The sequence below is a fragment of the Ostrinia furnacalis genome, unplaced genomic scaffold (genome assembly GCF_004193835.3).
Source record: "Ostrinia furnacalis isolate ACB-3 unplaced genomic scaffold, ASM419383v2 OfSCF7161, whole genome shotgun sequence".
NCBI lineage: Eukaryota > Metazoa > Arthropoda > Insecta > Lepidoptera > Crambidae > Ostrinia > Ostrinia furnacalis.
Genome location: NW_021137400.1, coordinates 279,624 through 307,492, shown reverse-complemented (window position 1 = coordinate 307,492; position 27,869 = coordinate 279,624). Strand labels below are relative to the sequence as shown.

Genomic DNA, 27,869 nt, shown 5'->3' with positions numbered 1-27,869 from the left:
CATTTGGACCTACTTAACAGAAATAAACTATGTAGTTTGTGCTATGTTCCGAACATTATTATGGTCTTTCTTAAACATTATTTTATTTTTATATAATTTATTTTATTTCAAAACCATATTTTTGTGTAACTTACTCGCTAAAAATTACTTGAATTACTTAATCAGCGGAAAACAAGAATTATCTTATTTTGTCGCTTCTGTACATGTGGTTTATCTTTGACGGGTCAGCGTGAGTGGCGGCGGCGCGTTCGCCTGACCACTGTCCGCGAGCGGCGGGCCGGCGGCGGCGGTCGCAGGCATTCTGTCGCGGACGCAGCTCGCGCGAGCTCAACCCCGCGTATGCTCGCCGAGCTCTACGTGCGTCACCAAACGCATTTCCCGCCAAAATATTACGCGCTCTTTTGTTTTTCTTTTCTTTCTTTTTTTTTTGTTAATGAAATCAAAGTGCGAACAGTTTGCGGAGTTTAAAATTATATTGTGATGCGCTTTTTTATTTCGTTTTTGGTTTTGTTCTTTGTGTTTTTTTCGAATTCGTCTGAAGGCATCCGATGGTTGTAAGTACAATTTAAATTATTTTATTACCTACTTAATTAATCCTAAGCTTAATTTTTCAACTTAACGTATTTTATGTCTTTTGCGGAATAAGCTTTCGTTGATTTTGAAGTTTTTACAGTTGTTTCTATCGTACTCTACAATAATACACGTCTTTTGCCACTTTAAACGTTTCTTAACTTTCGTTAATTATAGACCTACGGCCAAATAATACCTGAAATACAAAAAAGCTTATAAAAATAATCAACCGCCGAAATAGTTTCCGAAACGTAGAAGTTAAAACTTCGCATTTTTTCGAATCACTTAATTATAAAAGAACTTAGTTTGGTCCATAAATTTTAAATTACCCGTAATTAATAAAAATCGGCAATGTAGAGATTGTTTTAAAATACGACTATTTGATTTTGTTTAACAACTCAGTCAGTACTCATTCAATACTTGTAGTTCCATGAATCTTAGTATGCAACTGTACAGTATGACATATACAAATAAACAGCGGGGCATCGATCACCGAGCTCTGCTCTACGTCGGTATTGACACGGCTCTTTCGTTGCTCATCAGTCGGCAGGAACTTCCAAGAACGGCCGGTTCCTCTGATCTACACCCACACGTCAGTTTTCACACAAACTTCGTACGTGTAGGTTGATGTTTAAAGACAGGATTATGTTGTAGTAACTATGCGACTCAGGCGCACGCACGACATCAAAGGAATTATCTAGGACATCTTTGTACATGTATGAACATTACACCGATATTGAAATAACTACATTCACAGTTCACACCTAATTCGTTAATCTTGAGGCGGTTTTGTATGAAAATAGATTTTTACTAGAATTATTATTAACAGTTGTAATAATTTACCTATGTAAGTATTTAAATTGTATCGTGCTACGAACTCTACCACCACTGCACGCTACGAACCTACTAGCTACGAATTGAATAAAAGTTTTCCGTGTTTGTTTCACTAATTGTTACTAATAGGGGTATTAAATTAATTGAGACAAAGCAAAACTATGTTGAGCTTACAGTGAGATATAATAACTACCTAGCACGTGTGGTGTAGGTAGGTACGCATATTGCACATGTATTCATTTAGCACTTGTTTAAAAAATAATATTTTTGGATGGAAAAAATCTACCTATCAGTTTTAAAAGATATTCGGTTACGAATATCCTGCTACTGGAAGCAAGATTTAAGCTCGGCTTCCACCAAGGCTAAGTGGAGCGGAGCAGAGAAATGTTAGAATAACTTATCAGATTTTATTCTGATTGAATTAAATTGACTGAATGAAAACCGATTGGTTATTTATTGAGCAATCAACATGAGATACAGTATTAAAAACAACAAAAAAAGTTAAACTAAAGGTTAAACAAACATTATTCAAAACATTTCAAACATTGTTACTAACTCTACTAACATAGTCTCTTAGATCAAATTGTTACTAACCGAACTATGGACTGCTTTGTCTGAAAATAAATGATTTTTATTTTATTTCATTTCTCCGCTCCGCTCCGCCTTGGTGGAAACCGAGCTTTACGATCGGCTCAGCGACGCCGGCGCGCGTCCATCGGCGCTCTAATTGAACATTGCACTAATGAGCGACGTTGTTCGGTGCAACCAGCAATTATGCGCCCCCAGATTACACCCGGAAATATCCCGGGCAATGCGAGCCCTCAAACCCGATTGCCAGCTACTGTTGCAATTATTTTGCGATTACATTCTGTCGGAAGAGCTCGAGCGTAGTGGAAAGCCTATACCTATTTATTCATGAATAGTGTAGGTAATTATTATACGTGTAATGCACATACCTGTTTTACTTTTATACTTTGAATATGTAAAAAGCCATTTAGAAGCTTTTCTCCTAATATTATTGTAAAATTGTTCTGTTGAGAAAACGGTCATAAATTATAACGCCGATAGTTTGTAAACCTCTCGCTAATGCGAAACACACTAAACAAACAATACAAAACACATAAAACAGCTGACCTGAGTTTCTTAATATTCATTACCTACTTCATGCCTTACCTTATTGTTTGTGACCTCGTTACTTTCTGTGAGAAATAGTCACCTGTTTTTATTGAGAACGTACGTACTGATTACCAACCCAACACAAGGGACCTAGTGCTTTAATAGTTAAAGAATGAATACACCTACATTCCACGTACCTTCTGCTTCTGTGACAAGGCTTACATGCATATGCACTAACATTACGCAGTAGTTACTTAGAAGTGGTAGGGAGCAAACTATGATATGTGCCATGATATCCACCTAAAATGACTCCATACACCATGGCTTAACGTGCTATATTTATTTAATACAATATTGTAATTAGTCAGGTAAATAATAATAATAGATCGCTATTCAGGATCAAGTGATTGACACCAAAAACTACCAGAAATACATCATGAAGAAGCCGAATATTACAGATACATGCAGAAGATGCCATAGCAGCCCCGAGCACATACAGCACATTACAGGCGCGTGTAAAGCTATCGTACAAACGGACTACAAACATAGGCATGACCAAGTAGCAGCAATAATCCATCAACATTTAGCGTTCAAGTTCCAATTCATTTCACAAAAAACTCCATATTACAAATACCAGCCTGACACAGTTCTAGACAACGAAAATTACAAAATATACTGGGATAGAACCATTATTACTGATAAAACAATCCACTACAATAGACCCGATATAACTTTACATGACAAAACTAATAAGACCGTATATTTAATTGATATAGCAGTATGCAATACGCACAACTTACAAACTACACACTCAGAAAAACTAGCTAAGTACAGAGATCTTTCAATAGAAATCAGGACGCAATGGCGTGTAACCACAGTCTTAGTAGTTCCAATTATAATCTCCACCACGGGAGTCATCCCTAGACAGCTACACACTAGCCTACGCACCTTGGACATAGCCCCAACTATTTATAAATTAATACAGAAAGCGACCATTCTGAATACATGCAGGATAGTAAGAAAATTTTTGAATATTGCTTAAATTAAAGTAATTGGGATGCATTTGGCTTCGGCCCGTGCTCCTAAAATTTGCCTCTTAGGAGAGAAAATAAATTAAGAAACAATATAATAATAATAATAATGACGTTTATTTCAAACAATTTTACAGTTCATAGTGGTTAGTAGGATACAATTTATAATCTTAAAATAAGTACATAATCTTAATATAAGTAAATAAGTACATACAAGTAAAAATCTTAAAATAAGTAAATCTATATATATAAAAATGAAACCCGTTTCGCGTTGTCACGGCATCACGTGTGAACGGCTGAACCGATTTCGATAATTCTTTTTTTTAAATGTTTGTGGAAGTCCAAGGATGGTTCTTACGGAAAAAAATATTAAGAAAATCTCTACGCTAAGGCGGTACGAAGTTCGCCGGGTCAGCTAGTAAGTACATAAATAGGGTATCCCATTTGACAATCGCACCAGAACCTTTGAGACGACAGACATAATCCTTTGATCAATGAACAAAAACGCGGTCAGCGGAGGCGGCAATCTTCTTATCTACAACTAAATCCAACAGAAAATTTACATACGCGGTTAAACTGGCCCGATTCATAGTCCAGTTTCTTCGTAAATGTATGTGCGTATAGATTTAGCTGCTAAATTCACGAAGACACTGGGCGACAGTGGAAAACCACACCCTCGCGCGAATGACACGATGCCCACTGCCATGTCATCTTGGACGGCAGCGCCTCCCGAGTCTCCCTAAATTAAAATAAGTAGTAATTAATAAGTTGTATTGGATGTAAGATACAGGTTGGCGAATGTCCCATTCTTCCTGATTTCTTATTCCATCAGTTTTCCCGAATGAAAGCCTAGCCAATCGTTTCAGTATTTTTTCAGATGCATTGCTCCACTACAACATGCGAGTTATTGTTTTCCACAAATCGAGTGTCCTTTTATTAACTAAAGTAACTCACGATATCAACCAATGTTATGTTTTTTTTCTCTAAAATAATGAAAAAAAAAAGAGAAAACAATTGTGTCCTTTGGATAATACACTCGCGAGCAAAAGTATGGAATCACCCCATTCGTTTTGAGTAATCTTTGTAGCTAAACGACTATGAAGATTAAATTAAAAATGGTACCAGTTTAAAGGTTACATTACAAACTTTAACTTAATACCATAGATGCATAAATAGTCATTGAGTTCTTCAGATCGTTGGGAACAAAACACAAGATGGTGATTCCATACTTTGCTCGTAAGTATAGTTTAGAATTCAAAATAATTTAACAATTTCATAATGCTGTAAGTACCTACCTGACATGTACCCATTCCTCCTGTGTAGATTCCCGCACAGAACTCGTTTTTCGTAAGAATATTGTAAGTAAGTTTGCACTTAAAGTGGGAAACCACTGGAAGTTCGACTTCTCGTAGTTCAAATGCTACGGTACCCAATCAATACTAAAAATAGAAAGTAATCACTGCAGGCAATCCAAACAAAATTGCAGCTGAAAATGTTTTCAAAAACTCACGTTGTCCTTGACACTTACCAATGTGTCTCCCCATCCAGCTACTACAATACGCGTGCCAGCTATAACTGGCCGGCCAAGAGGTGGCAGAGGTATCGGTCTGATGGTGTCAGTAAAGGTAATCGGGTTTTCGGTTCGCACAACACCTACGTCACTGTCGAACATGGCGGTGGTATTGTAATTTGGGTGAACAGCTAAGGAGGCCACAGGAACGATCATGCCCTCGTATGGGAATGAGCTGCCCAGACGCAGTAGCGTCAATGATGGAATTGCACTGAAATAGATTGAAAGAAAATACACAAAAAAAGCTCATTAATGGAGTAAAAGTATACAAAGCTTTTTAAAGAGAGGCCCAAATAGTGACTTCTTGCTGCGCTGTACTATTTCTTTACAGCACTGCTCCGAAGCATTGGTAGGATAAAATTATAATCACGTTTAGTAATTTTCTTACTTGATAACACAGTGGGCTGCTGTCAATACGTAGTTTTCACTTATTATGAAACCTCCGCAGAAAACTGTATCACCGTTTGGGCATAAAAATTGAAAGGATGCTTGATACGGGTACTTCTCAATCGAGGTCTTATTTCCCCTTACGATCCTGGTTGAGTCACTTGGTGCTGCTGGTGCCATGAGCTCTTTTTCCACAGTTTGTGAATTCGATTGTCTTCTCGTTTCTAATAAGTCTGACGCGTTATATTTAGCTGGAAAATTAGTTTCTATTAAACTTAATTTTCTTCCCCACATTTCCAAATAATGTAACTACTTAATTGGATTTATCTTACTGTGATTGTAGCATTCGAATTCTAATACCATCGAACAAAAAATAAGGATTACGTACAAAAACATATTGTATACTGGTTATTATTATTAGACCACCTGTGACGAACTGTGCACATTAAAATCAATACTTGGTTTGAATATGGACGACCCACATAATTACCTTTATAGTGTCGTTTCTACGAAACGTAATCATATTAATTTTACTGCGATATGATATCATTTGTTCTTGACATTATATTAATTAACATTAGGCTGTTTATTTGTTCGAGAACTTTTCCATTAATTGCTGGAACCTCCAGGAACTACATCCAATCTGAAAATTATTATTTCAGCAATAGATTGCTACATGATACTTACCCGAAAGGTGGGCAATGCATATAAAGTTTTGAATTGTGGGAAAAGGGCGGCGGGAAGTGTCAATTATTCATATTTAAGGGAACCGACGCGGATTAGAGAAATTGAAATAGACCGTACATGTCGTTTAAAATTAATTAGACTGGCTGGACTTATTAAGGAATAACAAATATGATGCTCTACATATTAATGAATGAAATATGAGTACCTACCTATTTAGAATGGGTCTCTAGATCTTCTCATGACATGCTGGCTAGAGCATAATTTATCCTTTACAATAAATACGAAAACGCTGACCTTCTCTTCATTTGATCATTCTTTATTAGGTTAGCTACTCTTTCTATCTTGGCGACGGAAGTCAAAAGAATATTGGATTTTTGTGCCCCAGCCAATAAATTTAATATTCTACCTGCGTTTATCATATTCATAGTAGTTCGGGTCTGATTCCTGAGGCAAATGTCCATAAGTGATTCTCGTGAAGGCCTCTTCTCAGTACTCGCTGAGTCGGCAAGGGCCGTGTGTGGCAGACCGAGAAAAAATAATTTCCTTCGGTCGAGTTCCCACTGTGACTTTTCCAGGCAGCCGTCTCTTGCATCTGGCGGAGCCTATTATTGGGGGACGGCTCTTAATGCTTTCTTAGGTATTTTTATTTGGCTGCCGTCTTAGTTTTTACGATTGTGATTTTTATTGAAACCCGTCGTGTAGTTGCCAGCGCCGTGCCTGCAAGCGAAGGTGAAATACGACCACTTTCCCAGATTTATTTTATTGCACGTGTTCAACGCAATCCTTTGGATTTCTTACGTTTTCCTGCAAAATAAGCTTTAGCTCTCTTTGTTAGGGGTTCATTTTAACACAATTTTAAGTAAACAACAATGTTCAATTTGAAACATATTGCATGAAGTAGTGTACCTACAGTAGTTTGGTTAGATAATCCGCGTAATTTCGTAGCTAGATGATTAAAAATATTAATACTTGTACTTCTTAAACAATAGGTAAATTAGGTAAAACCTCCTCTGTGACGAACTTGGTTCCAAGTCCAACTCCAAAGACGGGTGAATCTCTACGGCTTCTCGGAGGAAAACTTTGCGGCCTTTGAATTAACTTGCACCTAACTAGTGGATTAGATTACACGTGTAATATTATATATTTGGCTGGGTGTACTCAGAACTTCTTCCTTGGGCTTCAAAGTGGCGCTGTGGTTACGAGCTCAGTGATTGTTATTGGCAAGGTTACTTCAACATTTCACCGCAGAGCATATAGGTATAGCCAACTATGTGATCATTTAGGATTCGATCCTCTTAATAAGAACACAAAACTCTCTCTTTCGTAGAGTATTAACTTTACACTCATACATCTCAGAACAGGATACACTTGTCTCGGTTGACTGTGCCCGGGTGACCTGGGCCTGCGGATCTTGAAGTAATGACTGTACGAACAAATCGATCAATTAACAGAAATAGAACTGTATCCCGTCGATACTACACTGCAAACCCAATCGCAATTTATCTTCAACCATATAACTTCATTCTTCACGATCGTCGCAAATGTTTCCATTCCGCCGAGAGGGTAGCAGAATAAGTGCAACAAATCGCAATGTGCACGACTCATTTGATCTGACACAAATTTATCCGCGCCGCAGAGCTCTTTATTTACGCCGACGACGATGTTCAGTTGTCCTGACAAATTCATAAATTACCGACATCCTCACCGCGCGAGTTCTTCCAGTTTTTATTTTAGTCGCAACTTCTTGCTCGGCCGTATCGACGGCGGGCTCTTTGAAGTACGCCTCATTAATCTACTCTGCTCAATGGACGAGTTTTCTCTAGTTTAATCCTCTTTCTTTTATGAACTTTTATTTGTGGTTACTTTTAATTTTCGTTATGTCCATACTTCTAACATATTTCAATTTTAATCCAACGGACGGACTTTTTTGAAGCTTTTTTTATTTTAGAGTGGATGTTATTTTCTTTTGAAAGTAAAGTAGGATTTTACAGGAAGTAATTAAATAGATATCAGATAAAATATTGTTAGTATTTTTAAAGAAATAATGGCTTGTTGTAACTACTTGCTTATTCGGCAGACAATAAGCAAACATACCTATTAAGTCCATTGAAATGCCCAAAATACTGGCTTTAATTGACCAAACTTCAAAAACTAATCAGTGGTTGGCTATCGAGGTAGGTACCTAGTCAATTATTTTAAAAGTACAAACAAAGAAGGACAATCGGATGTTCTGCATATTTACGGCTCTACATCGACGGCATCGGTGACTCACGCATGGGCGGGTACGCCCGCCCGCCCTACAAGACTTGCTGTCTGCTCGCGCGTACAGATTACTGGAATCTCGAGAGCATCAATCACAGAATTATTTTTAATTTGTTTCACATCTTTCGATACGTTTCACCTCACTTATATTCCTTTCGACCGATTGTTTAAAATAAAATGTATAAAATTTGTTTGTAATCAAAATAAAAATAGTTTGTAACAATTTGTAAAAGAATAACATTAATTAATCAATCTCGGTGTCATATTCATAACTAAATTGGCGGATTTTAATTGGATATACGAAAACGAATACGGTGCGTTCTCGCATATCCAATTAAATCCAATTAGGTATTCGGAACACCGTATAACTGTTTTGAATAATCCTCATTTCTGACAAAATCATTTTTATAGCTACCTTAGACTCTATTATTCTACAAAACCATGCAGCTTTCTGAAGCTTAATTAAACATTAATTTTATTTTTTACACGGTCACAAACACTCATCCAGCTATTAAGGAGATAAGGCACGACTCTGCCCACCACTCCCCCTCACAGCTTGCAAAAAAAGATCGAATGTTATAAATGCAAATCTGCAACACTTCTGCGCACTTGGGATTAATTTGACAAGATTTATTGAAGCTTCTTGTCAGACTAAATACGCCGCGTCCAATGTCGGGAATAACCTTTGATTAATAACGATTTTACTCGTAATTTTTGTTTCAGCGATACATACCCGTAGTTGCATTGTATAAACTATTTCTAGATAGGTACATTTTAAATTGTTAAGAATTTGTTATTTCTACCGAAACAACAGTTGCTAACATAAGAGTAGATAGTTAAATAAATTACTACGTGACGTGGTAGGTTTTGTTATGAAGATAACATTTTCTTTTTCACGGACATTTATCCGTGAAAAAGAAAATGGGTAATGGAATAATTCATTATTAGGAAATCAATGGATCCACATTGATTTCCTAATAATGAAAACATGCACAACGTGTATACGTTATCATAATGCGAACAAGCGTACAGGAATATTTCTACCTCTATTCCCACAGCTGCAACCGCCAAAAAAATGTAGAGAAGACTGTCTGTCTACTTTTAAACGTCTAAAAACTTTTTACTCCTAGTTACTCTTCAGTTAAAAATAATTTCATTCAGCATTTTACATGCCAGTCACAATTTCCCAGCAATAAAATCTTCCAATTGTTCCTCCCAACGTGACGACTTAGACAAATCGCCGTTGTATTGGACAATTTGTCGAATAATCCCTGCATTTGTTTCAATTATTTCAACTCCCTACTTGATAGCCGTTTTACCTACACCCAAACCGTGAAAGAGATTTGTCGACGCGTGTTTCGCATTCACATCGAATATTATACTAATTAAACAAATAGGTATTCACGCATTGTTCGCATTTTACGTGCCCGTCCTCGTATTAAATTCTATTGTAATTGTTGTACGTTTTATGGTAATGCCCGACATTTTGTGTAACAGCCTATTTTCAATTGGCTTTGTTTTATTATTTGCGGATCAAGCCGACGCGTGTCCCGCATTACAATATTGGCAGCGTATCCAATAGTGTTTTAGTTGGGCTGTGTTTGTTAATCCGCTTGTTACGCAAAATAAACGAAGATATGTAGGATCTGACAAACGACATTTCTGTATTACTGAGAATTGACAAAAATAAACTTTTTGTTTGGTAAAAGCTCGAGTCTTCGCGAGAATTATAATTTAATTTTTCCGCGCTACAGTGAAAAAGTAATTAGGTAGGAAGCAGTAATTAAAAGTAGTCTATGGACAGGGTATAATAAATTACTCATGTAAAGAAACAACGAATAGATACCATACCACCCGTTTAGTAGGTATTGACAAAAACGACTGTAGTGATGAAGTAGGTGCCCTCGCGTAGGAGGCAGTTACTCGTGTTATGAGATACAAAAAGTTATAGCTATTACGATAACTTCTTGTCTAACTTTTACGCAGTATATTGCACAGTTTTGGAACTGTAATGTAGCTACAGACAGCACACTCAGCGATGGGAAGCCTTTTGTTTATCGCGCGATTTGGCAACGTCCTCGTGCTCTACGTAGAGTATTTACGTAAATGTAGACAGCTAGATAAGTGTGAGCACTGTAAATCTTTATTTGAAAACTAAAAATTAGGATTACCTAAAACAATTTTGCATTCTGTTGTGTATCGTTTAGGCTTAAGTTTTGTAAGATTTTAAGGACTGTGTAGAGTTCGCGGTTCTTATGTTGCAGGGCACCTACCGAGGTTTTAATTTTGAATTCCTCATTTCTTTCAAGTCTTTTTTGTCCGTAACAATTGGAACGTGTTTATACAGGTCTTTCGGTAAGTTAAAAAGCCGTCACGTTAAATTAAAAGCTTTAATCTTGATTAATAACCACGATTAGTTATACTGTGTATGTGCCTGTGTCGAATGGGTCATAATTAGGGTATCATTGTCCCGTGCTTGATGAGGCGTGGCGGCGTGCTGCGACGCGGGCGGCGGCCTGCCCCTGCGTCTGATTGTTACAAATCGAGATTTCTTTCGCTCATATACACAATCAAACTTGTCGCAGAGAAAAATAACATGACGATGAGGGCTCGGAAATGACTCGACATTCCTAAATGTTCCGACAGTTACAGTATGGGTCAGAGAAATTCACTAACACAATGTTTTGACGTAATAAAATGCGGGAATGTTTTCGTCGCCTTTCACATTTCCTGTATTATTACAACTCTATACGTTATTTGAAAAAATGCTAGCTTTCAGATTCTTTATAGGGGTTTTTCAGTGAAGTATTTGTGAAAAAAAAACCTCTCTTTTTTAACCAAGTAAAAAGAATTCAGGCTTTCAGTGCTTCAAAGTTCAAACACGTAAACCGCCGCGCCGATTTCGGTAATTGTTTCTGGTAACTTTTTCATGAGCTATGATGTCAGTTGCTCAAAGTTTTTAGGTACTTACTTACCTACTCGGGGTTGTAGTGTAAGCCATCGTTACCACATTGGATAGAAATTCTATCGCCAATATTTCTCTTCTCAATTCTCACATGTTTTTAACCTGTCAGGTTTACTATATGTACAAACATACACGTGTACAATGGGTCATAGGTAATCTCCTCTGATCATCAAGTATCTACCCGCCCGCTGTTCGTATGTTACAAGTCTCGGTTTACAGCAAATCCCCAACTAACGACGTAGCGTTTAACTGAAGATCAATCAACCCCTGACTGGTAAATCGCTACGCCGAAGTCACGTTCGAACCGGTGTGTTTCCTTTAAAGTCGCAATATGTATCGGGCCCGGCGCGGCGCGGGTGCGACAATCATACTGCATTTAATCATCATTAAAGCGGAATCAGCCGCCGTTGCAGGCGCGTCAGCTGTAATGCTCCCCGAAACACGTTTTTGCTGAGGTTTAGAAGCGCTTTTAAAACGAATTTTCACGGCTATCGGACACAGCCAGCTATTTAGAATTCATTTTGCGGATGGAAATTTTTGCCGACATTATGTATCGCGCGTTATTTTTGAAATACGATTATACGATTATCTCATTTAAAACAGCTTTTAAATTATAAAGAAAATGAACGTATGGACGCGTTATTTTAAAATGGGGTTTTCTTTGTCTGCTACCCATAAAAACCGTGTACTTTGACGATTGCATTTGACCCTTCTCTGGTCACAATAGCTTGTACTTTGTAACTTGGCGGATCATTTTAAAATTATCTACATACGTAAAATACAAAGCGTGTGCTATGAAAAAGCTCGGATCTTTTGTGTTCACGACCAGTTATGACAAAGCGAATTCCCCACCCCTCTTTGCGATTCTTTGTCTACTAGATCGAGATAGACGCGTAAAATTCGATACGGGAATTATTTTATTAGATCCAACGTACACGTGCGCGGCGTGACGAATGCGATAATGCCCCCGGCACCGGGCAGAGAACAGCACAATCGCATTCCACATGAATTAACTATAATAGAGACACGGCTACGGAAGCTTTGTGCCCGTAGCACCGTGACTCGTAGTCCGGAGTCATTGCTATTACGTACATAGTTGTGTAATCGGCTACCCGCCAAAGCTCGGGCCCGCGGTTGTTCGCATGCGAAGCTATCGACTATCAAAGCACGGCTCCCATCGGCGTCCTGACGTTCACAACAGTGACGTCGCGTGCGCCTGAATCCCCCATAGCATTACACAGATCGGCTTTCCATGCGAACAAGGCAATTATTCATGCCAACCCGGCAGTGTTCGACATTTTGTTACCCCGTTGTTTTTTATTACAACGGAAATAGGTTAGCGGTAACCCACATATTTATTATTAAGAGTTTCATTATGCGTAAAGGCGATTCCACGATTTCAAATGTTGTTTTTCATGATGTACCAACCAATTTTCACGAACATTAATTTCAAATGTATTTATTCGTAGTATTAGAAAGTGCTTCAAAACACTGAACTGAATTACGAGTATACAAATGCATTATAAATAAAGGGTCACTTTAATAATATAGTGCCGTAGCCGTCTATGCATACGCGACGCCCAGTGCCCGGATAATTAACAGGTAAGTCTGAAAATTTTAAAATCGATTCTCTACTACAACGCACAGTGCAGAAAGCCCTATGCATAAATAATGAGTGATCGCCGGGAGCTTACTACATAAGCATAATTTGCTACGTGATTCATATGAAGACCTTTAGTTGCAAAAGTTACAGTTTAAATTTCAGTAAGCCAGTTCACAGTTACAACTTAACTTACTGCTTGTAACTAGTTTCAACTATTAATAACCAGTAATCTAATATCATTCATGTAAGTAAATCGTATTAAAACGAACGTTACGCAATATTTGGGCGGGCTACCAAGATTGGGACAAAGCGCCCCTGACAACAGGCATCGGTAACACGTGTCCTTGGCAGCACGGCGAAACGTCAATGGAATTTAATATTCCGTCTACGATAACCCAGTTATCGTAACGTAAAGTTTATATAAAAAGCGGCAAGTGCGCGAGGCATCCCTTGGCGCGGGTAGTACCACTTGCCCGCCCGCCGCCGCCGCACGTAAGCTCTCCCAGCTACGGAACCGCTACGCACGCACCCTGCACTTAGTTGTCGCAACTTTTGACACGATATTGTTTTTTAATGCACACGATTTTATAAACACACAGTAAAAAATTACACATTAGATACGTCATTTGAATGATAATTTTGCACTAATTGTCAAAAATCACACGAGCTTTTTCTTAATAACGAGCTTTTCCTAGTTTTGTATGTAGGTCACTTCAAGCAATAGGTAAATGATAGGATAGGTTGGTGAAAGCTAAACAGTGACCTCAGAGACAACTAGAATACATTTTAGAAGTCTTTATAATTTATTTTTATCGCGAAAATTGAACACCAAAAAGGCAGTGGCTTAGTGAAATAACACCACTGACATTCAACTTCGAATAAAAGTCTGTCTGAAATTATGCTAAGTTCGATTTACACAGCTTCTACACCAATTAATCCACCTTGTAAGTACCTAGTCACCTAGCTCAATAATAGCTAAGTAAATATTTGTACATTTTAATACAGGATAATATTTTGTTACAGCACCACGTACAACATTAAAAGATCTTCGTTGACAATAATGAGGAGACCCGGCATCATAAAATGAGTCTGTTCGTTGACTTGCGTCAAATCAAGTCTTCCGTAACAAACCTCTCAGAAATGGTGGACAAAATATCATCTTCAGTTACCAAAGAGAAGATACCGGAAGAAAACATTCCAAAAAAAGAACACTCAGTGTTGTACGGCAGTATGTACAAACCCACGACGCTCGGCTTTGGTGTCCGCTTCTCTAGTCAAGAGGATGTTTTCCGGGACATGCCTTCGTCCAGGCTGCGGAGTCATGTGTCCCTTCCAAACTTAGGGAAAGCAGATGGTCCATTTGAGAGACCATCTACATCCAGAGAAGATCGCCCGAAAATCGAGGAAATCGACGACGAAAAAAGCGACACTACCAACAAACCTACTCTACAATTATCAGCTGAAGAATTCGGTGACTGGATCGTCGCTTCTTTGAATAAACGACCAAACTTTGATGATACTGGTGACACTCATCCCATGGATTTCATAGAAAGCATAAAATATTACATCTCTGAATTAAATATGTCCCAAGACAAGCAGCTTCCGTTCATAATATCGTGCCTTGATGGTGTGCCGCTGATGTGGGCCCGTTGCTTCAGACACGAATTTAAAGATGTTGAAGGATTTTATAGCGCTTTCGAGCAAGAATTTTGGGGGCCAGATAGACAAAAGTCTGTGCTTTACGATATGAAACTTGGAAAGTACGACGAAACCAATGCACGAATGAGCATGTCTGAATACTTTTTGCACAAGGTCTCTAACTACAGACACTTGAATCCGCCGCCATCGGATTTGGAAATCGTCTACTCGCTAGCAGCCCACTTCCCGTCTACAGTGGAGCTAGAGCTGCGGTTGGCACCGAAGCCCACGTTACGTGATGCGTACCGTTTACTGCGCCGTAGAGATGGCGAGACGGGCGAATTCCTCCCCAACTACCTATTCGAAATGTGCGAAGCTTTTCAACGCGGGCAACGTATCGACTCCGGGCGGCGCTACGAAGGATCACACTCAGCGGCGTCAGATTATAGACCAAAGACACCGAAATAGTCTTTTTAGTATCTTCTTATTAAAATAGCGAGCACGTATTGTACTTATTATACAAATAACAGCACTGCCATGTGTATTCATTTACTTAGTTATAAATTAAAAGTATGCTACAAATTGTGTTGTGTATTATTTTTCTAGAATTTTGTGGAGTACTTAAAAGATGAGTGTGTGAGTATTGCCCAAGCGTTGTCTCCTGTCGCAGAGCGTTGCACGAGAGTGTGGGCAACTGGACCGAGGAGGATTGCGTGGAGGCGCGTAGCAGCGGCGCACTATGGGAGGGCCAGGCGCACGCGTGCCGGCGCCAGCCCGCGGCCATGGCGCACGTGGCGGCCGCGGCGCGCCTCGCACGCAGCGCCTGCCTCGCCGCGCACGCTGGCGAACGGTGGAACTGCTCCTCCATAGAGCTGGCGCCAAAGTTTACGCCTGATTTACTCACAGGTAACTTTTTTCTTCCTTTTATAGGAACGTGTCTAACCTGCGTACTTTCGTAAGCTCAAAAAGGTAAACGTATATGACAAAATTTACATTCACATGTTCAGGCGCCGTTAAGTCTGCAGCAACGCCACGGTCAACTGCATCGTAGAATCTATCTACATTTAATTTACTTTGTACGTCACATTGTCCTAATGGATTCCCGGCTGTCTTGCTGTCTAGAACGACTAGGAGTTCCGACAATAATGAAAGATAAGGGAAGCCAAGTTTGTCGAGTCTTTTAAATCAGCGAGGGCATTGTGCGGGCGCGGGTGCCGTGACGGCGGCCCTTTCAGCGGGCTCCGCGCTCGCCGTTCCGCACCGAGCGCTCTTTTTATTTACATGTCACGTCCACGGTATATTTATTGCTTCGCGGGCAATTAATTTTTAAATTACTCCTTTGTTTCTGACCGAATTACCAAATAGATTCACGCCGTTTTTAACGTTTTGCATGAGAGATCGGAACTTTTAAAAAGCTACAATTTCTCCATTTCCGTCTGCCCGTCGCCGTAATTTCTTAATTTGAATATTGTTTAAGACTCATAAAATTTTATTTATAGCACGGTAATATTTTTTGAAACTATAAAAGGCGTCAAAGTATCGTTAATGGCAAGGCTAGGGACGAGCAAGAAGGAAAATTATTAAATAACGGAAGAAGTCACGCGACGATACCCAACTTCAGACGGCACGAAGGCTGCTCAGAGCATGCCGTGACGCCCGTGACGTTCCTGGGTGCCACTTATTGATCCTCGCTTCTAATAATATCAATAGATTCCAATATATTATCAACAGTTTACTTAACTGCATTAGCACAAAGAACTTTTGGCCTAGACCTCATTCAGGGTTTGTGACAAACTTTGTTTCGTAAGATATCTTTCCAGGCTTTTGCGATGTAAACCAATCATATTTTCCCCCATTTTCTAGCCAAGTAAACAAAAAGTATCTACTTAATGGGAAATCGGAGGAATGATTTTTAGAAAGATCAACAGGAATACATAACCGCAAAAAAACCTTTTCTTTGCAAATAGGTAGAGCTCGTTTTATAAGTAGACAAGTAGTAGTTATTATCTTTCTTTTCGCATCACTCGCACACAATCAGTGTCTCAACGGCGACAGTGAAAAACAACTACTAAAAAGTTAGGAATAGAAAAGACGACAAACAATGGGGAAGTTTTTCTAGCTTTAGCCAGGCCTGGCTCACTCCGCGCGGTACATCCGATAATTACCTACAGCGAAGCGCCCCGCCGGCGGGTATTATATCAGTCGAGTGTCACGCGCGCGCCCGTCAGGACGCTGCTGGCGTGTGTTGTAGTGTAGTACCTAATTCTATGATCGAAGTATTACTTAAAAATGAACATAAAGAGAAAGAAATATTTTACAACCGGTCGTATAGTTAGTGTGGCGTTCGGGTGTTTAAATTCGAAAAGAAATCTACCGGATTTATCTTTTTTTCGCTTCCCAAAGATGGTGGTTTTGGAAAGGTATGTTGGCCATGTAGGTAATCAATAATTCTTAGGATAGTATAGGAACCTAACCTACCATGACTACTGCTCAGAATGCGTTCGTTCGTTTCAGCCAAAAATGACGTCCACTGCTGGACAAAGGCCTCTCCCAAGGTTTGCCATAATGAATGCGTACTTACCTACATACGTACCTCATTACAAATAAGTAGATTAAATATGTTTTTACTAGACACTACTAGACAGCAACCCTAACAGCATAAGAAGATTTCAGAGGCACGCGATAGAAAGAGAAAAAACTTGTAGGTGAATAAAATTGTAGGTACGTAGTGCTGTGCGAGCTGAATTCCACTGTATCGCGTCGTAGCAAGACTCGCATTTATTTAAATCGTCTTGCGGAGTAATCCTTCTGTACCTGTACTATTACTTATTCTGTGCTTTAGCGTCGTCGCGACATTGTGTAGCCGGCAGGCACCGGCCGGATACCGACTGCAAAATACGGACCATTGTTTTTGGTCACCACTTCGCCGACCGTCTACCCACTTTAGGAAATTAATTGACACGGAACGTTGTCGGCTACAAACAAAACCGTTAGGAATCTTTCGAGTGCTCCCGACTTGATACATTTTAATTAAAAGTTTTGCGAAGCTAATAACGTCTGCGGTTGCCGCGGCAATGAACGAAGAATAACTTTTCATTAAGTCTCCATAAAATTTAATACTACCTACAAAAACTAGTTGCATGCTTTGCAAACATCTGCTTTATAATCAAAATTTCAGTTTTAAAATAAGTTCGGCAATTAGTAAAATAATTAGTTTACTGAAACCAACGAATGAAGGTTTGGGAATAATCACTTTTTATTATTACTTAAGGTCACGAAAAAGTTGTACCTAAATAATTTCAATCGATCGTTTTTACGATCCTAAAAATATAGAGTAAAATATTGCTACGTATGGTCTGAAAAGTAGGGGTCGCAATACCGAATCATTTCAGCAAAACCGGTATTTTCGGTATTGGCTCTAGACAAATACCGATAATCCGGTATTTTCGATATTTCCGAGATTAAGCTTAATTTAGCAAATTTAGTATAATAAAGTTAGTTTGCGGAGGTATAGTAAGTAGGTACCTAACCTAAATTAATTTATCTTCTAAATAAAACAAAATTCAGTCCAAATCAAATTGAGTTATAAAGAGGTAATCTAAATATTATTAAATCTAGATTAAATTTTTGGGCCTTGTAATGAGATCGTAGAAACAGTAAAGTATCTAAACTTTTATCACTCTTGACTTACTTGACTTATGGTCCTATGTCCCCTAGATGGGGCAGAGGGCGTCCACAACAGTCCTCCATCGCGTTCGGTCTTGAGCTATGTGTTTGATCTCGCTCCAAGTCTTGCCGATCTTCTTCGCCTCGTCTGCCACAGTGCGCCGCCAAGTTTGCTTGGGGCGACCACGTTTGCGTTTTCCTTGGGGGTTCCAATCCAGAGCCTGTTTGGCGATGTCATCGGGATCTCTTCGGAGAGTGTGGCCAATCCAGTTTCACTTGCGGCGCTTGATCTGCTGGTCGATCGGAATTTCGTGGCAGCGTTCCAATAGCTCGACGTTGGAGATTTTCTCAGGCCAGTATATGCCGAGAATTCGGCGAAGGCAGCGGTTGACGAAGACCTGCAGCTGGTGCGAGATGACCTTGGTGACGTTTCACACCCATAGAGCAGAACGGATTTAACGTTGGACCCGAAAATTTTGATCTTGACCCTTCGGGTCAGTTTCCGTGACTGCCATACGGGGTGAAGTTGTGCGAAGGTAGCTCTAGCCTTGGCAATGCGCGAAGTGATGTCCTCTTCGGTACCTCCAGTCTCTGACACGACGCTCCCGAGGTAGGTAAAATTGTGGACACGTTCCACATCCTCTGCACAAATCCGTAATGGTGTGCAATTCCTCACTCCAGATCGCATCTCTTGGGTCTTCCGGCAGTTAATTTTGAGCCCCGTGATGCCCGCCTCTCGATGTAGGTCATCAATTTTGGAACGTATATCGTGATGCGTGTGGCTCAGCAAACAGAGGTCATTAGCATAATCTAAGTCTTCTAAGACTCCGATTATACCCCACTCTATTCCACGCCGTTGGTTTTGATATGCACGACACATGATTCCACCCAAGACAACCAGAAAGAGAAGCGGCGAAAGTAGGCAGACTTGCCGGACGCCCGCATGCACCTCGATGTCTTCGGAGATGAGACCGTCGTGAGTGACAGTACATGAATATTTCTTGAAGATGGCCTTCATTAAGTAGATGGATATTTTTCGGCGGGACACCAATGTCAGCGAGTCTCGACCATATGCTTGCTCACTTTAGCGTATCAAAGGCTTTTTCAAAGTCCCTTTGCCATTCTGATGCCTGCTCCAAGATGATGTTTGGGCGGAAGCCAGCCTGTTCCCTACGCAAAAGAGGTTCAACGGCCCCCGATAACCTATCCAAGATAATCTTGCAGAAAACCTTTGACGGTATCGAGCGCAAAGTGATACCTTTCCAATTGCTACACTGGTTTAGGTACCCTTTCTTTGGCACAGTAATTAAAAGCCCCTTATTCCAGTCGTCTGGGAGTTCCTATTCCATCCAGATGTTTTCGATGAGAGGTGTCAGGACGTCGGCGGCGGAGTTTACGTCGACTATCACTCAATCAACTCAAAACGAACTCGCGCGCGCGTATTTTGAATTAAACGGCGCGTAAATTTTTCTATTTGTATTTGTTTTTTTATTTCTTTTACTAAAACCGAAAATACCGAAAATCCCGGTTTTTGTGAAATGAATACCGGTATTAATTAGACCTAAATTTGGCCCGGTATTCCGGTATTTTCGAAATTCGGTATCCCGGTTTGCGACCCCTACTGAAAATCATAATAGGTAAGATAGCAATATCATTTTCATTGCTCTATAAATTCCATCTAGGCTAACTTTTCGAAACATTTACTCCACTTTTGCAGAAAGTAGGAAAATAGAATAGCATGGTAACAAGGAAAAGTTATTGCATGTGCCTATAAGCACATAAAGTGCTGCCATAAAACTGCTATGTTATTCAAATGAAGACGATTCACAGGGAAAATCCGTGCAATTATGTTAAGAAGGTAAAGAAGAGGGTTGCATGTAAAAACAAGTTCACCGGTTATTTCGGTCGCAATAGCTTAGTTTAGCAATCCGCATAGAACCTGATATTTATTAGTTTTAACGAGTCGCAGAACTGGAACTCGTTACTGAACTAAGACCCGTAAACAAAAAGAAGTAACGACTTTCCGAGTTGAAATAGAAAACATAAATCAATTGGCAAATCCTTATTGATACGGTGAAAGTTTTCTTCGGAAAAGTTTATCTTTGGTCTGTTAAATCTCGGAGGCTTCGCTAGAGTGGAGTTACAATGCGATCAGCGGTGAGGGTTGAGCTAAGCGAGACGGACAAAAGATTTAATTACACGCATGAATCAAGCGTGAGGGCGGCGGGTCGGAGGCTGCGGGGGCGCGCGATAACCGAGCGGTGCACTCACGCGGGATACTCGCCGCGTGATAAGCTGCCATTGTGCTGCGGGCTAAGGACGCGTGCGGGCTCTATCATGATCACTCGATTAGATTATTCGCAATTATAGATAGCGATCTTCTTTTGAATATTCATGGGCTTCAGTTGAAAATAATTCAATGAATTCATCATTTTCTGAAAAACTTAATTTCCACAGTTGGTAAATTATCATAATATACTTTATTTCACCATTCTGCTTTGCATATAGACTCTAGATTTCATTCTAAATAACCGAGTGGTCGTTATTTGTCGATTTCAGCCTTTTGTCATCTACTGGCGAATATTGTCTTCTAGCGGCACTTCCACGGTTCCTGCCACCTGTTAATCTTCGGGAAAAGTAGCGTGGTACCCTGTCAGGCTTTCTTACAACGACAGCTATTGTAGATCCATTCTGGTTAAATATTACTCCATTTGCCTCTGGACTCTAAACTAGAGAGTCTTGTTCCTGCAGTAGAGACTAATGACCTGATGATGGCTTTTCAACTGAAGTTCAACTTTCCTCCGGGACAAAGTTGGCCTTCAGTGGTTAGGTTTTTATTGTAAATCCTGGTGAAGACAGGAGTTGCAGCAGTGAGAACAAGAGGTGGGAATAGTCGAGTTCTTCAACCAAGTGGAATGTTCCATGCACCCGCGAGCAGAGGTACGTATAAGCGATGGCTGCGGAAACGCTAGTGTGGTGCGGTAGCAGCACGCGCTCCCTGCACCAGATGCACGAGCAAACTATTCTATTTTCTTCTAATTAATTTCGCTGTTCAAAAGACAGTTTAACCTTGCCTCGAGACAAACTTGCCTTCACTGGTTGGGTTTGTATTGGGAGTCAAGGTGTAGATCCTGGCTGTTTGCAGCAGCGAGAAGTGGGAAATGTATATCCTGATTACAAAGGAGTTGCAACAATGAGAACAAAAGGTAGCAATAGTTCCCATTCTTCCATTAATTGGATTGTTCCAGGCACCCGCGAGCAGGCGTATGTATACGCGATGTCAGCAGCGACGCTGGTGTGGTCGGTAGCGCAGCCGGCACCCAGCCTTCGTCGCCGTGGTGGACGGAAGCTCCCCGCGCCAGGCGCACGATGAAATTGTTTCTTGTTCTTATTTAATATTTCATTCTTCTAATCTAAATAACTTAATTGCCATCGAGACAAGCTTGGCCTTTACTGGTTGGGTTTTTATTGGCAGTCAAGCTGTAGATCCTACAACACAGAAGTTGCAGCCATAAAAGGTGTCGAGTCCCGTTCAACTAAGTGAAATGTTCCAGGCACCCGCGAGCAGGCGTACGTATACGCGATGTCAGCAGCGACACTGGTGTGGTCGGTGGCACGCGCGTGCGCTGCCGCACCCAGCCCTCGTGGCCGTGGTGGACGGGGGCCCCCCGCGCCAGGCGCACGATGAAATTGTTGCTTATTCTTCTATTTAATTCTTCTAATCTAAATAACTTACCCTCGAGACAAGCTTGGCCTTTACTGGTTGGGTTTTCGTTGGCAGTCAAGCTGTAGATCCTGCAGCACAGAACTTTCAGCCATAAAAGGTGGCAAGAGTCCCGTTCAACTAAGTGAAATGTTCCAGGCACGCGCGAGCAGGCGTATGTATATGCGATGTCAGCAGCGACGCTGGTGTGGTCAGTAGCACGAGCGTGCGCTGCCGGCGCCCAGCCATCGTGGCCGTAGTAGACGGGGTGCCCCCGCGCCAGCGCACGATGAAATTGTTTCTTGTTCTTATTTAATACTAGCTTTCCGCCCGCGGCTTCGCCCGCGTGGAATTTTGTCTGTCACAGAAAAACTTTATCGCGCGCGTCCCTGTTTCAAAAACCGGGATAAAAACTATCCTATGTTCTTTCCCGGGACTCAAACTATCTCTATGCCAAATTTCATCAAAATCGGTTGCGAGGTTTAAGCGGGAAAGCGTAACAGACAGACAGACAGACAGACAGACAGACAGAGTTACTTTCGCATTTATAATATTAGTTGGGATTTAATTCTTATCTAAATAACTTACCCTCGAGACAAGCTTGGCCTTTACTGGTTGGGTTTTTATTGGCAGTCAAGCTATAGATCCTGCAGCACAGAACTTGCAGCCATAAATTCATAAAAAAATCATAAAATTCATTTATTTTTGCAAATAGGCTTTTAGAAAGCACTTTTACACGTCCCAATATTAACCCTACCACTGCTTCGGGACAATAAATGGGCCAGTGGTATAAAAGGTGGCAAGAGTCCCGTTCAACTAAGTGAATTGTTCCAGGCACGCGCGAGCAGGCGTACGTATACGCGATGTCAGCAGCGACACTGGTGTGGTCAGTAGCACGAGCGTGCGCAGCCGGCGCGCTTCCAGCTTGCTCGTGCGCCGCGCCGCCGCGTGCACCGCCCCGCCCCCCGCGCCAGGCGCAAGCGCCTGAACCGCACGCGCGATTCAAGTGGGGCGGGTGCGGTGACAACTTTCAGTGGGCGGAGAGGTAAGTTTTTTTTCTTTTTTGTTACCATTATAAGCAAGGAGATATCAGCAATGTTCTCTCGAAAATAACGAGGTTGTGTAGTGCGAAAAATGGAAATTTGCTCCAAAGGGTTTAATTAAATAGATAATAATGATAATGTTTTCCTTTTACTCTTACAAAATTTAAAACCCTTGATCTAGCCGTTGTGTTTATTAAATAACACGACGAAACTCTGAAATGCAGTATATGCAACTTCAAAAATGTTTTTAGATTCGCCAAGCAATTCCTGGATGCGCACGAGATAGACGTCCGAGATGGCAAGATCGAAGACTTTTTCGACCTCGAGATGACGACAACCGAAACGACACCGACAACGACCCCAGAAATCACTACATCGCCTCCCGTGGTGATCCTAGTGGATGACCAGCCGGCGCCTGCTAACTTCACCGCAGCGCCGCGGCCTGGGAGAAAAGGGAGGAAAGGGCGCAAACGGCTGCCGAGGTCCCCTCGACGGGGCAGGCCGACAAGGAAACGGTTCAGATCAAGATCAAGGTAGTAAGATAAGATAAATTGTTTATTCTTTTTGTCAAACCCAAGTTAGGCATTGATCTTATAGTTATTAAACTGATTGATATTAATCAAAAGTATCATAGAAACGTTTGATTGTTTTGAGGCGAGCAGTATCAGTGTCAGACTTCATTCAAGGATCGGTAGTTCGATCCCCATCGTCCGCTAGGCGATTGTGGTGAACCCTTTCCTAACTTAAGCATATAATTTAGCTTAGCTGGATGGAGGGGTTTACGAGAATATTAGTCACTTTTTTAAAAGCGTCTTGCATATTATCCAAAAGTGTGTCTTAATGCGTTCAGATACGAGTACGAAGACAGAGGCTCCCGCTACCGCAACATCGAGTACCGCATGGCGGCCGACGACCCGCGCTTCGACCCGCAGGTGGACCTGCGCACGCGCCTCGAGCGCCTGCGCCCGCTCATCGCCTCCGCCAACTTGCTCAACGCACGCTTCGGCCGAAAGGTACCGCAACTTCTTTGAGGGTACAGAGATATTTAGGGCATTGTGTTAGTTTATTTTGCATTTTAGAATTTGTACGTTTTTTCTTGGAAACAGTAACTCTACTATGATACTTATAAGCCTTACAAAATCTATTCGGCTTATAGATTTTGTAAGGCTTATAAGTATCATAAGGAAACGGCAACCTTGCAATAGTGTTTTGTTTATTTATATTTTTACATAACCTGCAGCCAGGAGCGTCTGACTCTGTGACTCATATATTACAATCGCTTCCAGAGGTATAGTGTTCTCAGTTTAACCAGCCTCTTGGATTTCAGTTTAGAATTTCGTATTACCTCACCATAGCTACATTATCAGTAACATAGTAGAAATAAAACTTACCGGAACATCTTCACATCAGGCGGTGTCAACGGGCATGCGCACCAAATGCACGTGCCACGGCGTATCAGGCTCCTGCTCTGTCCGCACGTGTTGGCGCTCACTGCCTCCACTCGGCCGCGTGGGCGCCGCTTTGGCTGCGGACGCCGCGCGCGCCGGCCCGCTGCGCCCGCGCCGCCATACTCCACGCCGAGCCAAGCCCAAGCTCAGATATGTGACGCCCAGCCCTGATTACTGCGAGCCCGATGTTGCAGCCGGCTCCCTTGGAACTCATGGAAGGTGCGTTAGTCATTTGTTTTTGTTGAGTCACCCCGGCTGAGATACGTCAGGGGCTGTCAACGGGCATGCTATCTAAATGCACGAGATACGACGTGTCGCCGCGTGGGCGCCGCCGATGTTGCAATCGGCTCTCTTGGAACTCATGGAAGGTATATTAAAGCTGTTAAACACATAAGCGGGTTTAGTCATTTGTTTTCATCGCGCCAGCCCGCTGCGCCCGCGCCGCCATACGCCGCGCCGAGCCAAGCCCAAGCTGAGATACGTCACGCCCAGCCCTGATTACTGCGAGCCAGATGCTGCAGTCGGCTCCCTTGGAACTCATGTAAGGTGCGTTAGTCATTTGTTTTTGTCAAGTCGCCCTGGCTGAGATACGTCAGGTGGAGTCAATGGGCAGCTAATGCGGCGCGCGCCGGCCCGCTGCGCCCGCGCCGCCATCTCCACGCCGAGTCAAGCCCAAGCTCAGATATGTGACGCCCAGCCCTGATTACTGCGAGCCCAATGTTGCAGCCGGCTCCCTTGGAACGCATGGGAGGTATATTAAAGACGTTAAACACATAAATGGGGTTAGTCATTTGTTTTCGTCGAGTCGTCCAGGCTGCTGCGAGACCGATACTGCCGCCGACTCCCTTAAAACGCATGGAAGGTATCTTATTAATTTTTTTGGTCAAATCAAATATACCATAGGACGTCTCCCTCTTTGATGCAACGATGGTGTATGGATGACAAGAACGAGAGATAGTCGAATTGTAGCTACCAATCATTAGTCGTCACGAATCTTATAAATGAAGTCGGCGATGTTGTTAGGGTTCGAAAATATCATAAATATCGGATATTTTCAAACCCTGGTTTTTATATTGTAGAACTACTTATCGATTTCAGCCGGGCTAGGATGCGCGCCGTGATAAAATCTTATCGATGATTTTAGACGAAAAATGTATGGGCTTATCGCGTAAAATTGATAAAATGGCGTGATAAACGCATATCGCAGCGCGAATCCTAGGCCTACTGGGTAGTTGTCAATAAGAGTGTTCATAATTTCAAAGTCAATTCCCTGAAATAACACATCTGTTGTTAGGCAATGCAACGCCAGCCTGGGCAGCGCGCCGGGCGGCTGCGGACGGCTGTGCTGCGGGCGCGGGAGGCGCGCCGTGCGCTCGTCCCGCCTGGAGCGCTGCCACTGCCGCTACCACTGGTGCTGCCGCGTCGACTGCCAGCTCTGCCGCCTCACCACCGAGGAACACTACTGCAACTGAACTACCGCAAAATGAAGAATAACACCATGTTAACATAGTCTACAGCCCCATCAGACTAAATTTTACAAATTCGCACTTAAGCTTTCCAAGATGCCACAGCACTGCCACTGGTGCTGCCGCGTCGACTGTCAGCTCTGCCGCCTCACCACCGAGGAACACTACTGCAATTAATCTGCCATTCGAACAATAATATAAGACTGTAACAACCACTCGCATACACTACTGCATTTGATCTGGCATTCGAACAATAATACCAGACTGCAATTGAACATCCTCTCGCAGAACAAGGAATTCACATCATTGCTGTAAAGTCAACATGAATACATTGTTGCAAAATCGCACTTATTACTTTATAAGATGCCACAGCTGCCACTGCCGCTACCATTCTGGTGCTGCCGCGTCGATTGCCAGCCCTGCCGCCTCACCACTGAGGAACACTACTGCAATTACCCTGCCACGCGAACAATAATATCAGACTGTAACAACCACTTGCAGAACAACACCATTGTTGTATTGTCAACTGGAGATCAGACTATACCTACTTATTACAAACTATAAGATGCCACAACGCTACCACTGGTGCTGCCGCGTCGACTGCCAGCTCCGCAGCCTCATCACCGAGTAACACTACTGCAACTGAACTAAAACTCCAACATAATCGACAGCACAAAAGACTAGACCCTTTGTTGCAAAATAGCACTTAACGAAAATCGACAACCGCTATTAACAACTTTCATGCCTGACCACCTAGGAACAACTACTGCCGCGTTGACTACCAGCTAGTTATGCCTAATTGAACTACCAGTAGCAGAACAATGAATAACAATAATACAAAATAATGTTAGTACAACCGACATACAGATACCGCCTCACCACCGAGGAACACTACTGCAACTGAACTAATCTCTAATGAATAATACCACAAGTCACAACAGGGGATAACACTATTAAAATCGACAGGAAATAATGACTATGCATAACAGCTTTTCCGATACCACTAAGTATAATAAAGTCGGTCCATTATGTCCTCCGAGACCTAACCGGTCAAAATCTGATGTTAAAGATCTTTGTGTAGATCTATGTCAATACTTAGAGCAATATTAGAACTAGAATATGTCTTTATTGGTCTTGTTATAATAAAACGAAGCTAATAATATCAATTTTAATCTCATTTAAATTCATGCAACCTACATGATATAAATACATCAGTAGGTAAATTATTATGAGCACATGTCGCAGCTCACTAACTGTTGTTGACATTCATTTCTTGTACTTGTATAACTTTGGTAATTTTTGCTACGTTTTCGTGCGGTATAATTGAAAACTGTTTCATTCGATTACTTTTCTAAAAGCTGTTTGTGACCAAAGACTATTTACACCAAAATAATATTTTTATAGCTATGACAACTAGTCATTTTAATTTATTTATCATTGCCATGTATAAATCATTCAAATAAATATAATTAGGTACATAAAATAAGTGAGTAATAGATGTAGTAGTATTAGGAGTTTTAGAAAACTTATAATGATACATAACTATTTAACATCTATCTCTTGCAGTCTTTTTAGTCTGCCTATTTATTTGTTTCTATTTATTTGAAGACTGTTAATTTTAAACATATCGGAAACGTAATACTTTAAATGTAATCGATTTCATAACTATTATCACGACAATAAACGGTTATAATTAAGTTTATGTTAGTTCGGCACTATAGGCGCTATAAATATGGCTTCGCACAAATAGAATAAGTTTTGATGTCTGACAAAAACTCTGCTTTCAGTATGTAAATATTTGCAATATTTCTTTTTTAAGTTGGAACAGTGAAATAAGTTGAAGTTAAATTATAAAATAATTCCAACAATCACAAAATTGT

At 41.2% G+C, this 27,869-nt stretch overlaps 2 protein-coding genes across 3 annotated transcripts; both read left to right on the top strand.

Moving 5' to 3' along the window:
* Positions 1-258: 258 nt before the first annotated feature.
* On the top strand, positions 259-27,726 carry LOC114363551 (protein Wnt-11). Its single transcript, XM_028319309.1, has 7 exons — positions 259-554; positions 15,334-15,569; positions 22,867-23,077; positions 23,327-23,608; positions 23,926-24,088; positions 24,486-24,742; positions 25,818-27,726. The coding sequence occupies exons 1-7, from the start codon at positions 481-483 to the stop codon at positions 25,993-25,995; spliced, it is 1,401 nt and encodes a 466-aa protein (XP_028175110.1). The 5' UTR covers positions 259-480; the 3' UTR covers positions 25,996-27,726.
* LOC114363552 (uncharacterized) lies at positions 12,414-15,227 on the top strand. 2 transcript variants are annotated; one of them, XM_028319311.1, is made up of 2 exons: positions 12,414-13,024; positions 14,049-15,227. In XM_028319311.1, exon 2 carries the CDS (start codon positions 14,109-14,111, stop codon positions 15,129-15,131), a length of 1,023 nt encoding a protein of 340 aa, XP_028175112.1. In that variant the 5' UTR covers positions 12,414-13,024; positions 14,049-14,108; the 3' UTR covers positions 15,132-15,227. The 2 variants fall into 2 exon arrangements, with proteins under 2 accessions (XP_028175112.1, XP_028175111.1); XM_028319310.1 differs by lacking the exon at positions 12,414-13,024 and adding an exon at positions 13,048-13,969.
* Positions 27,727-27,869: the final 143 nt, after the last annotated feature.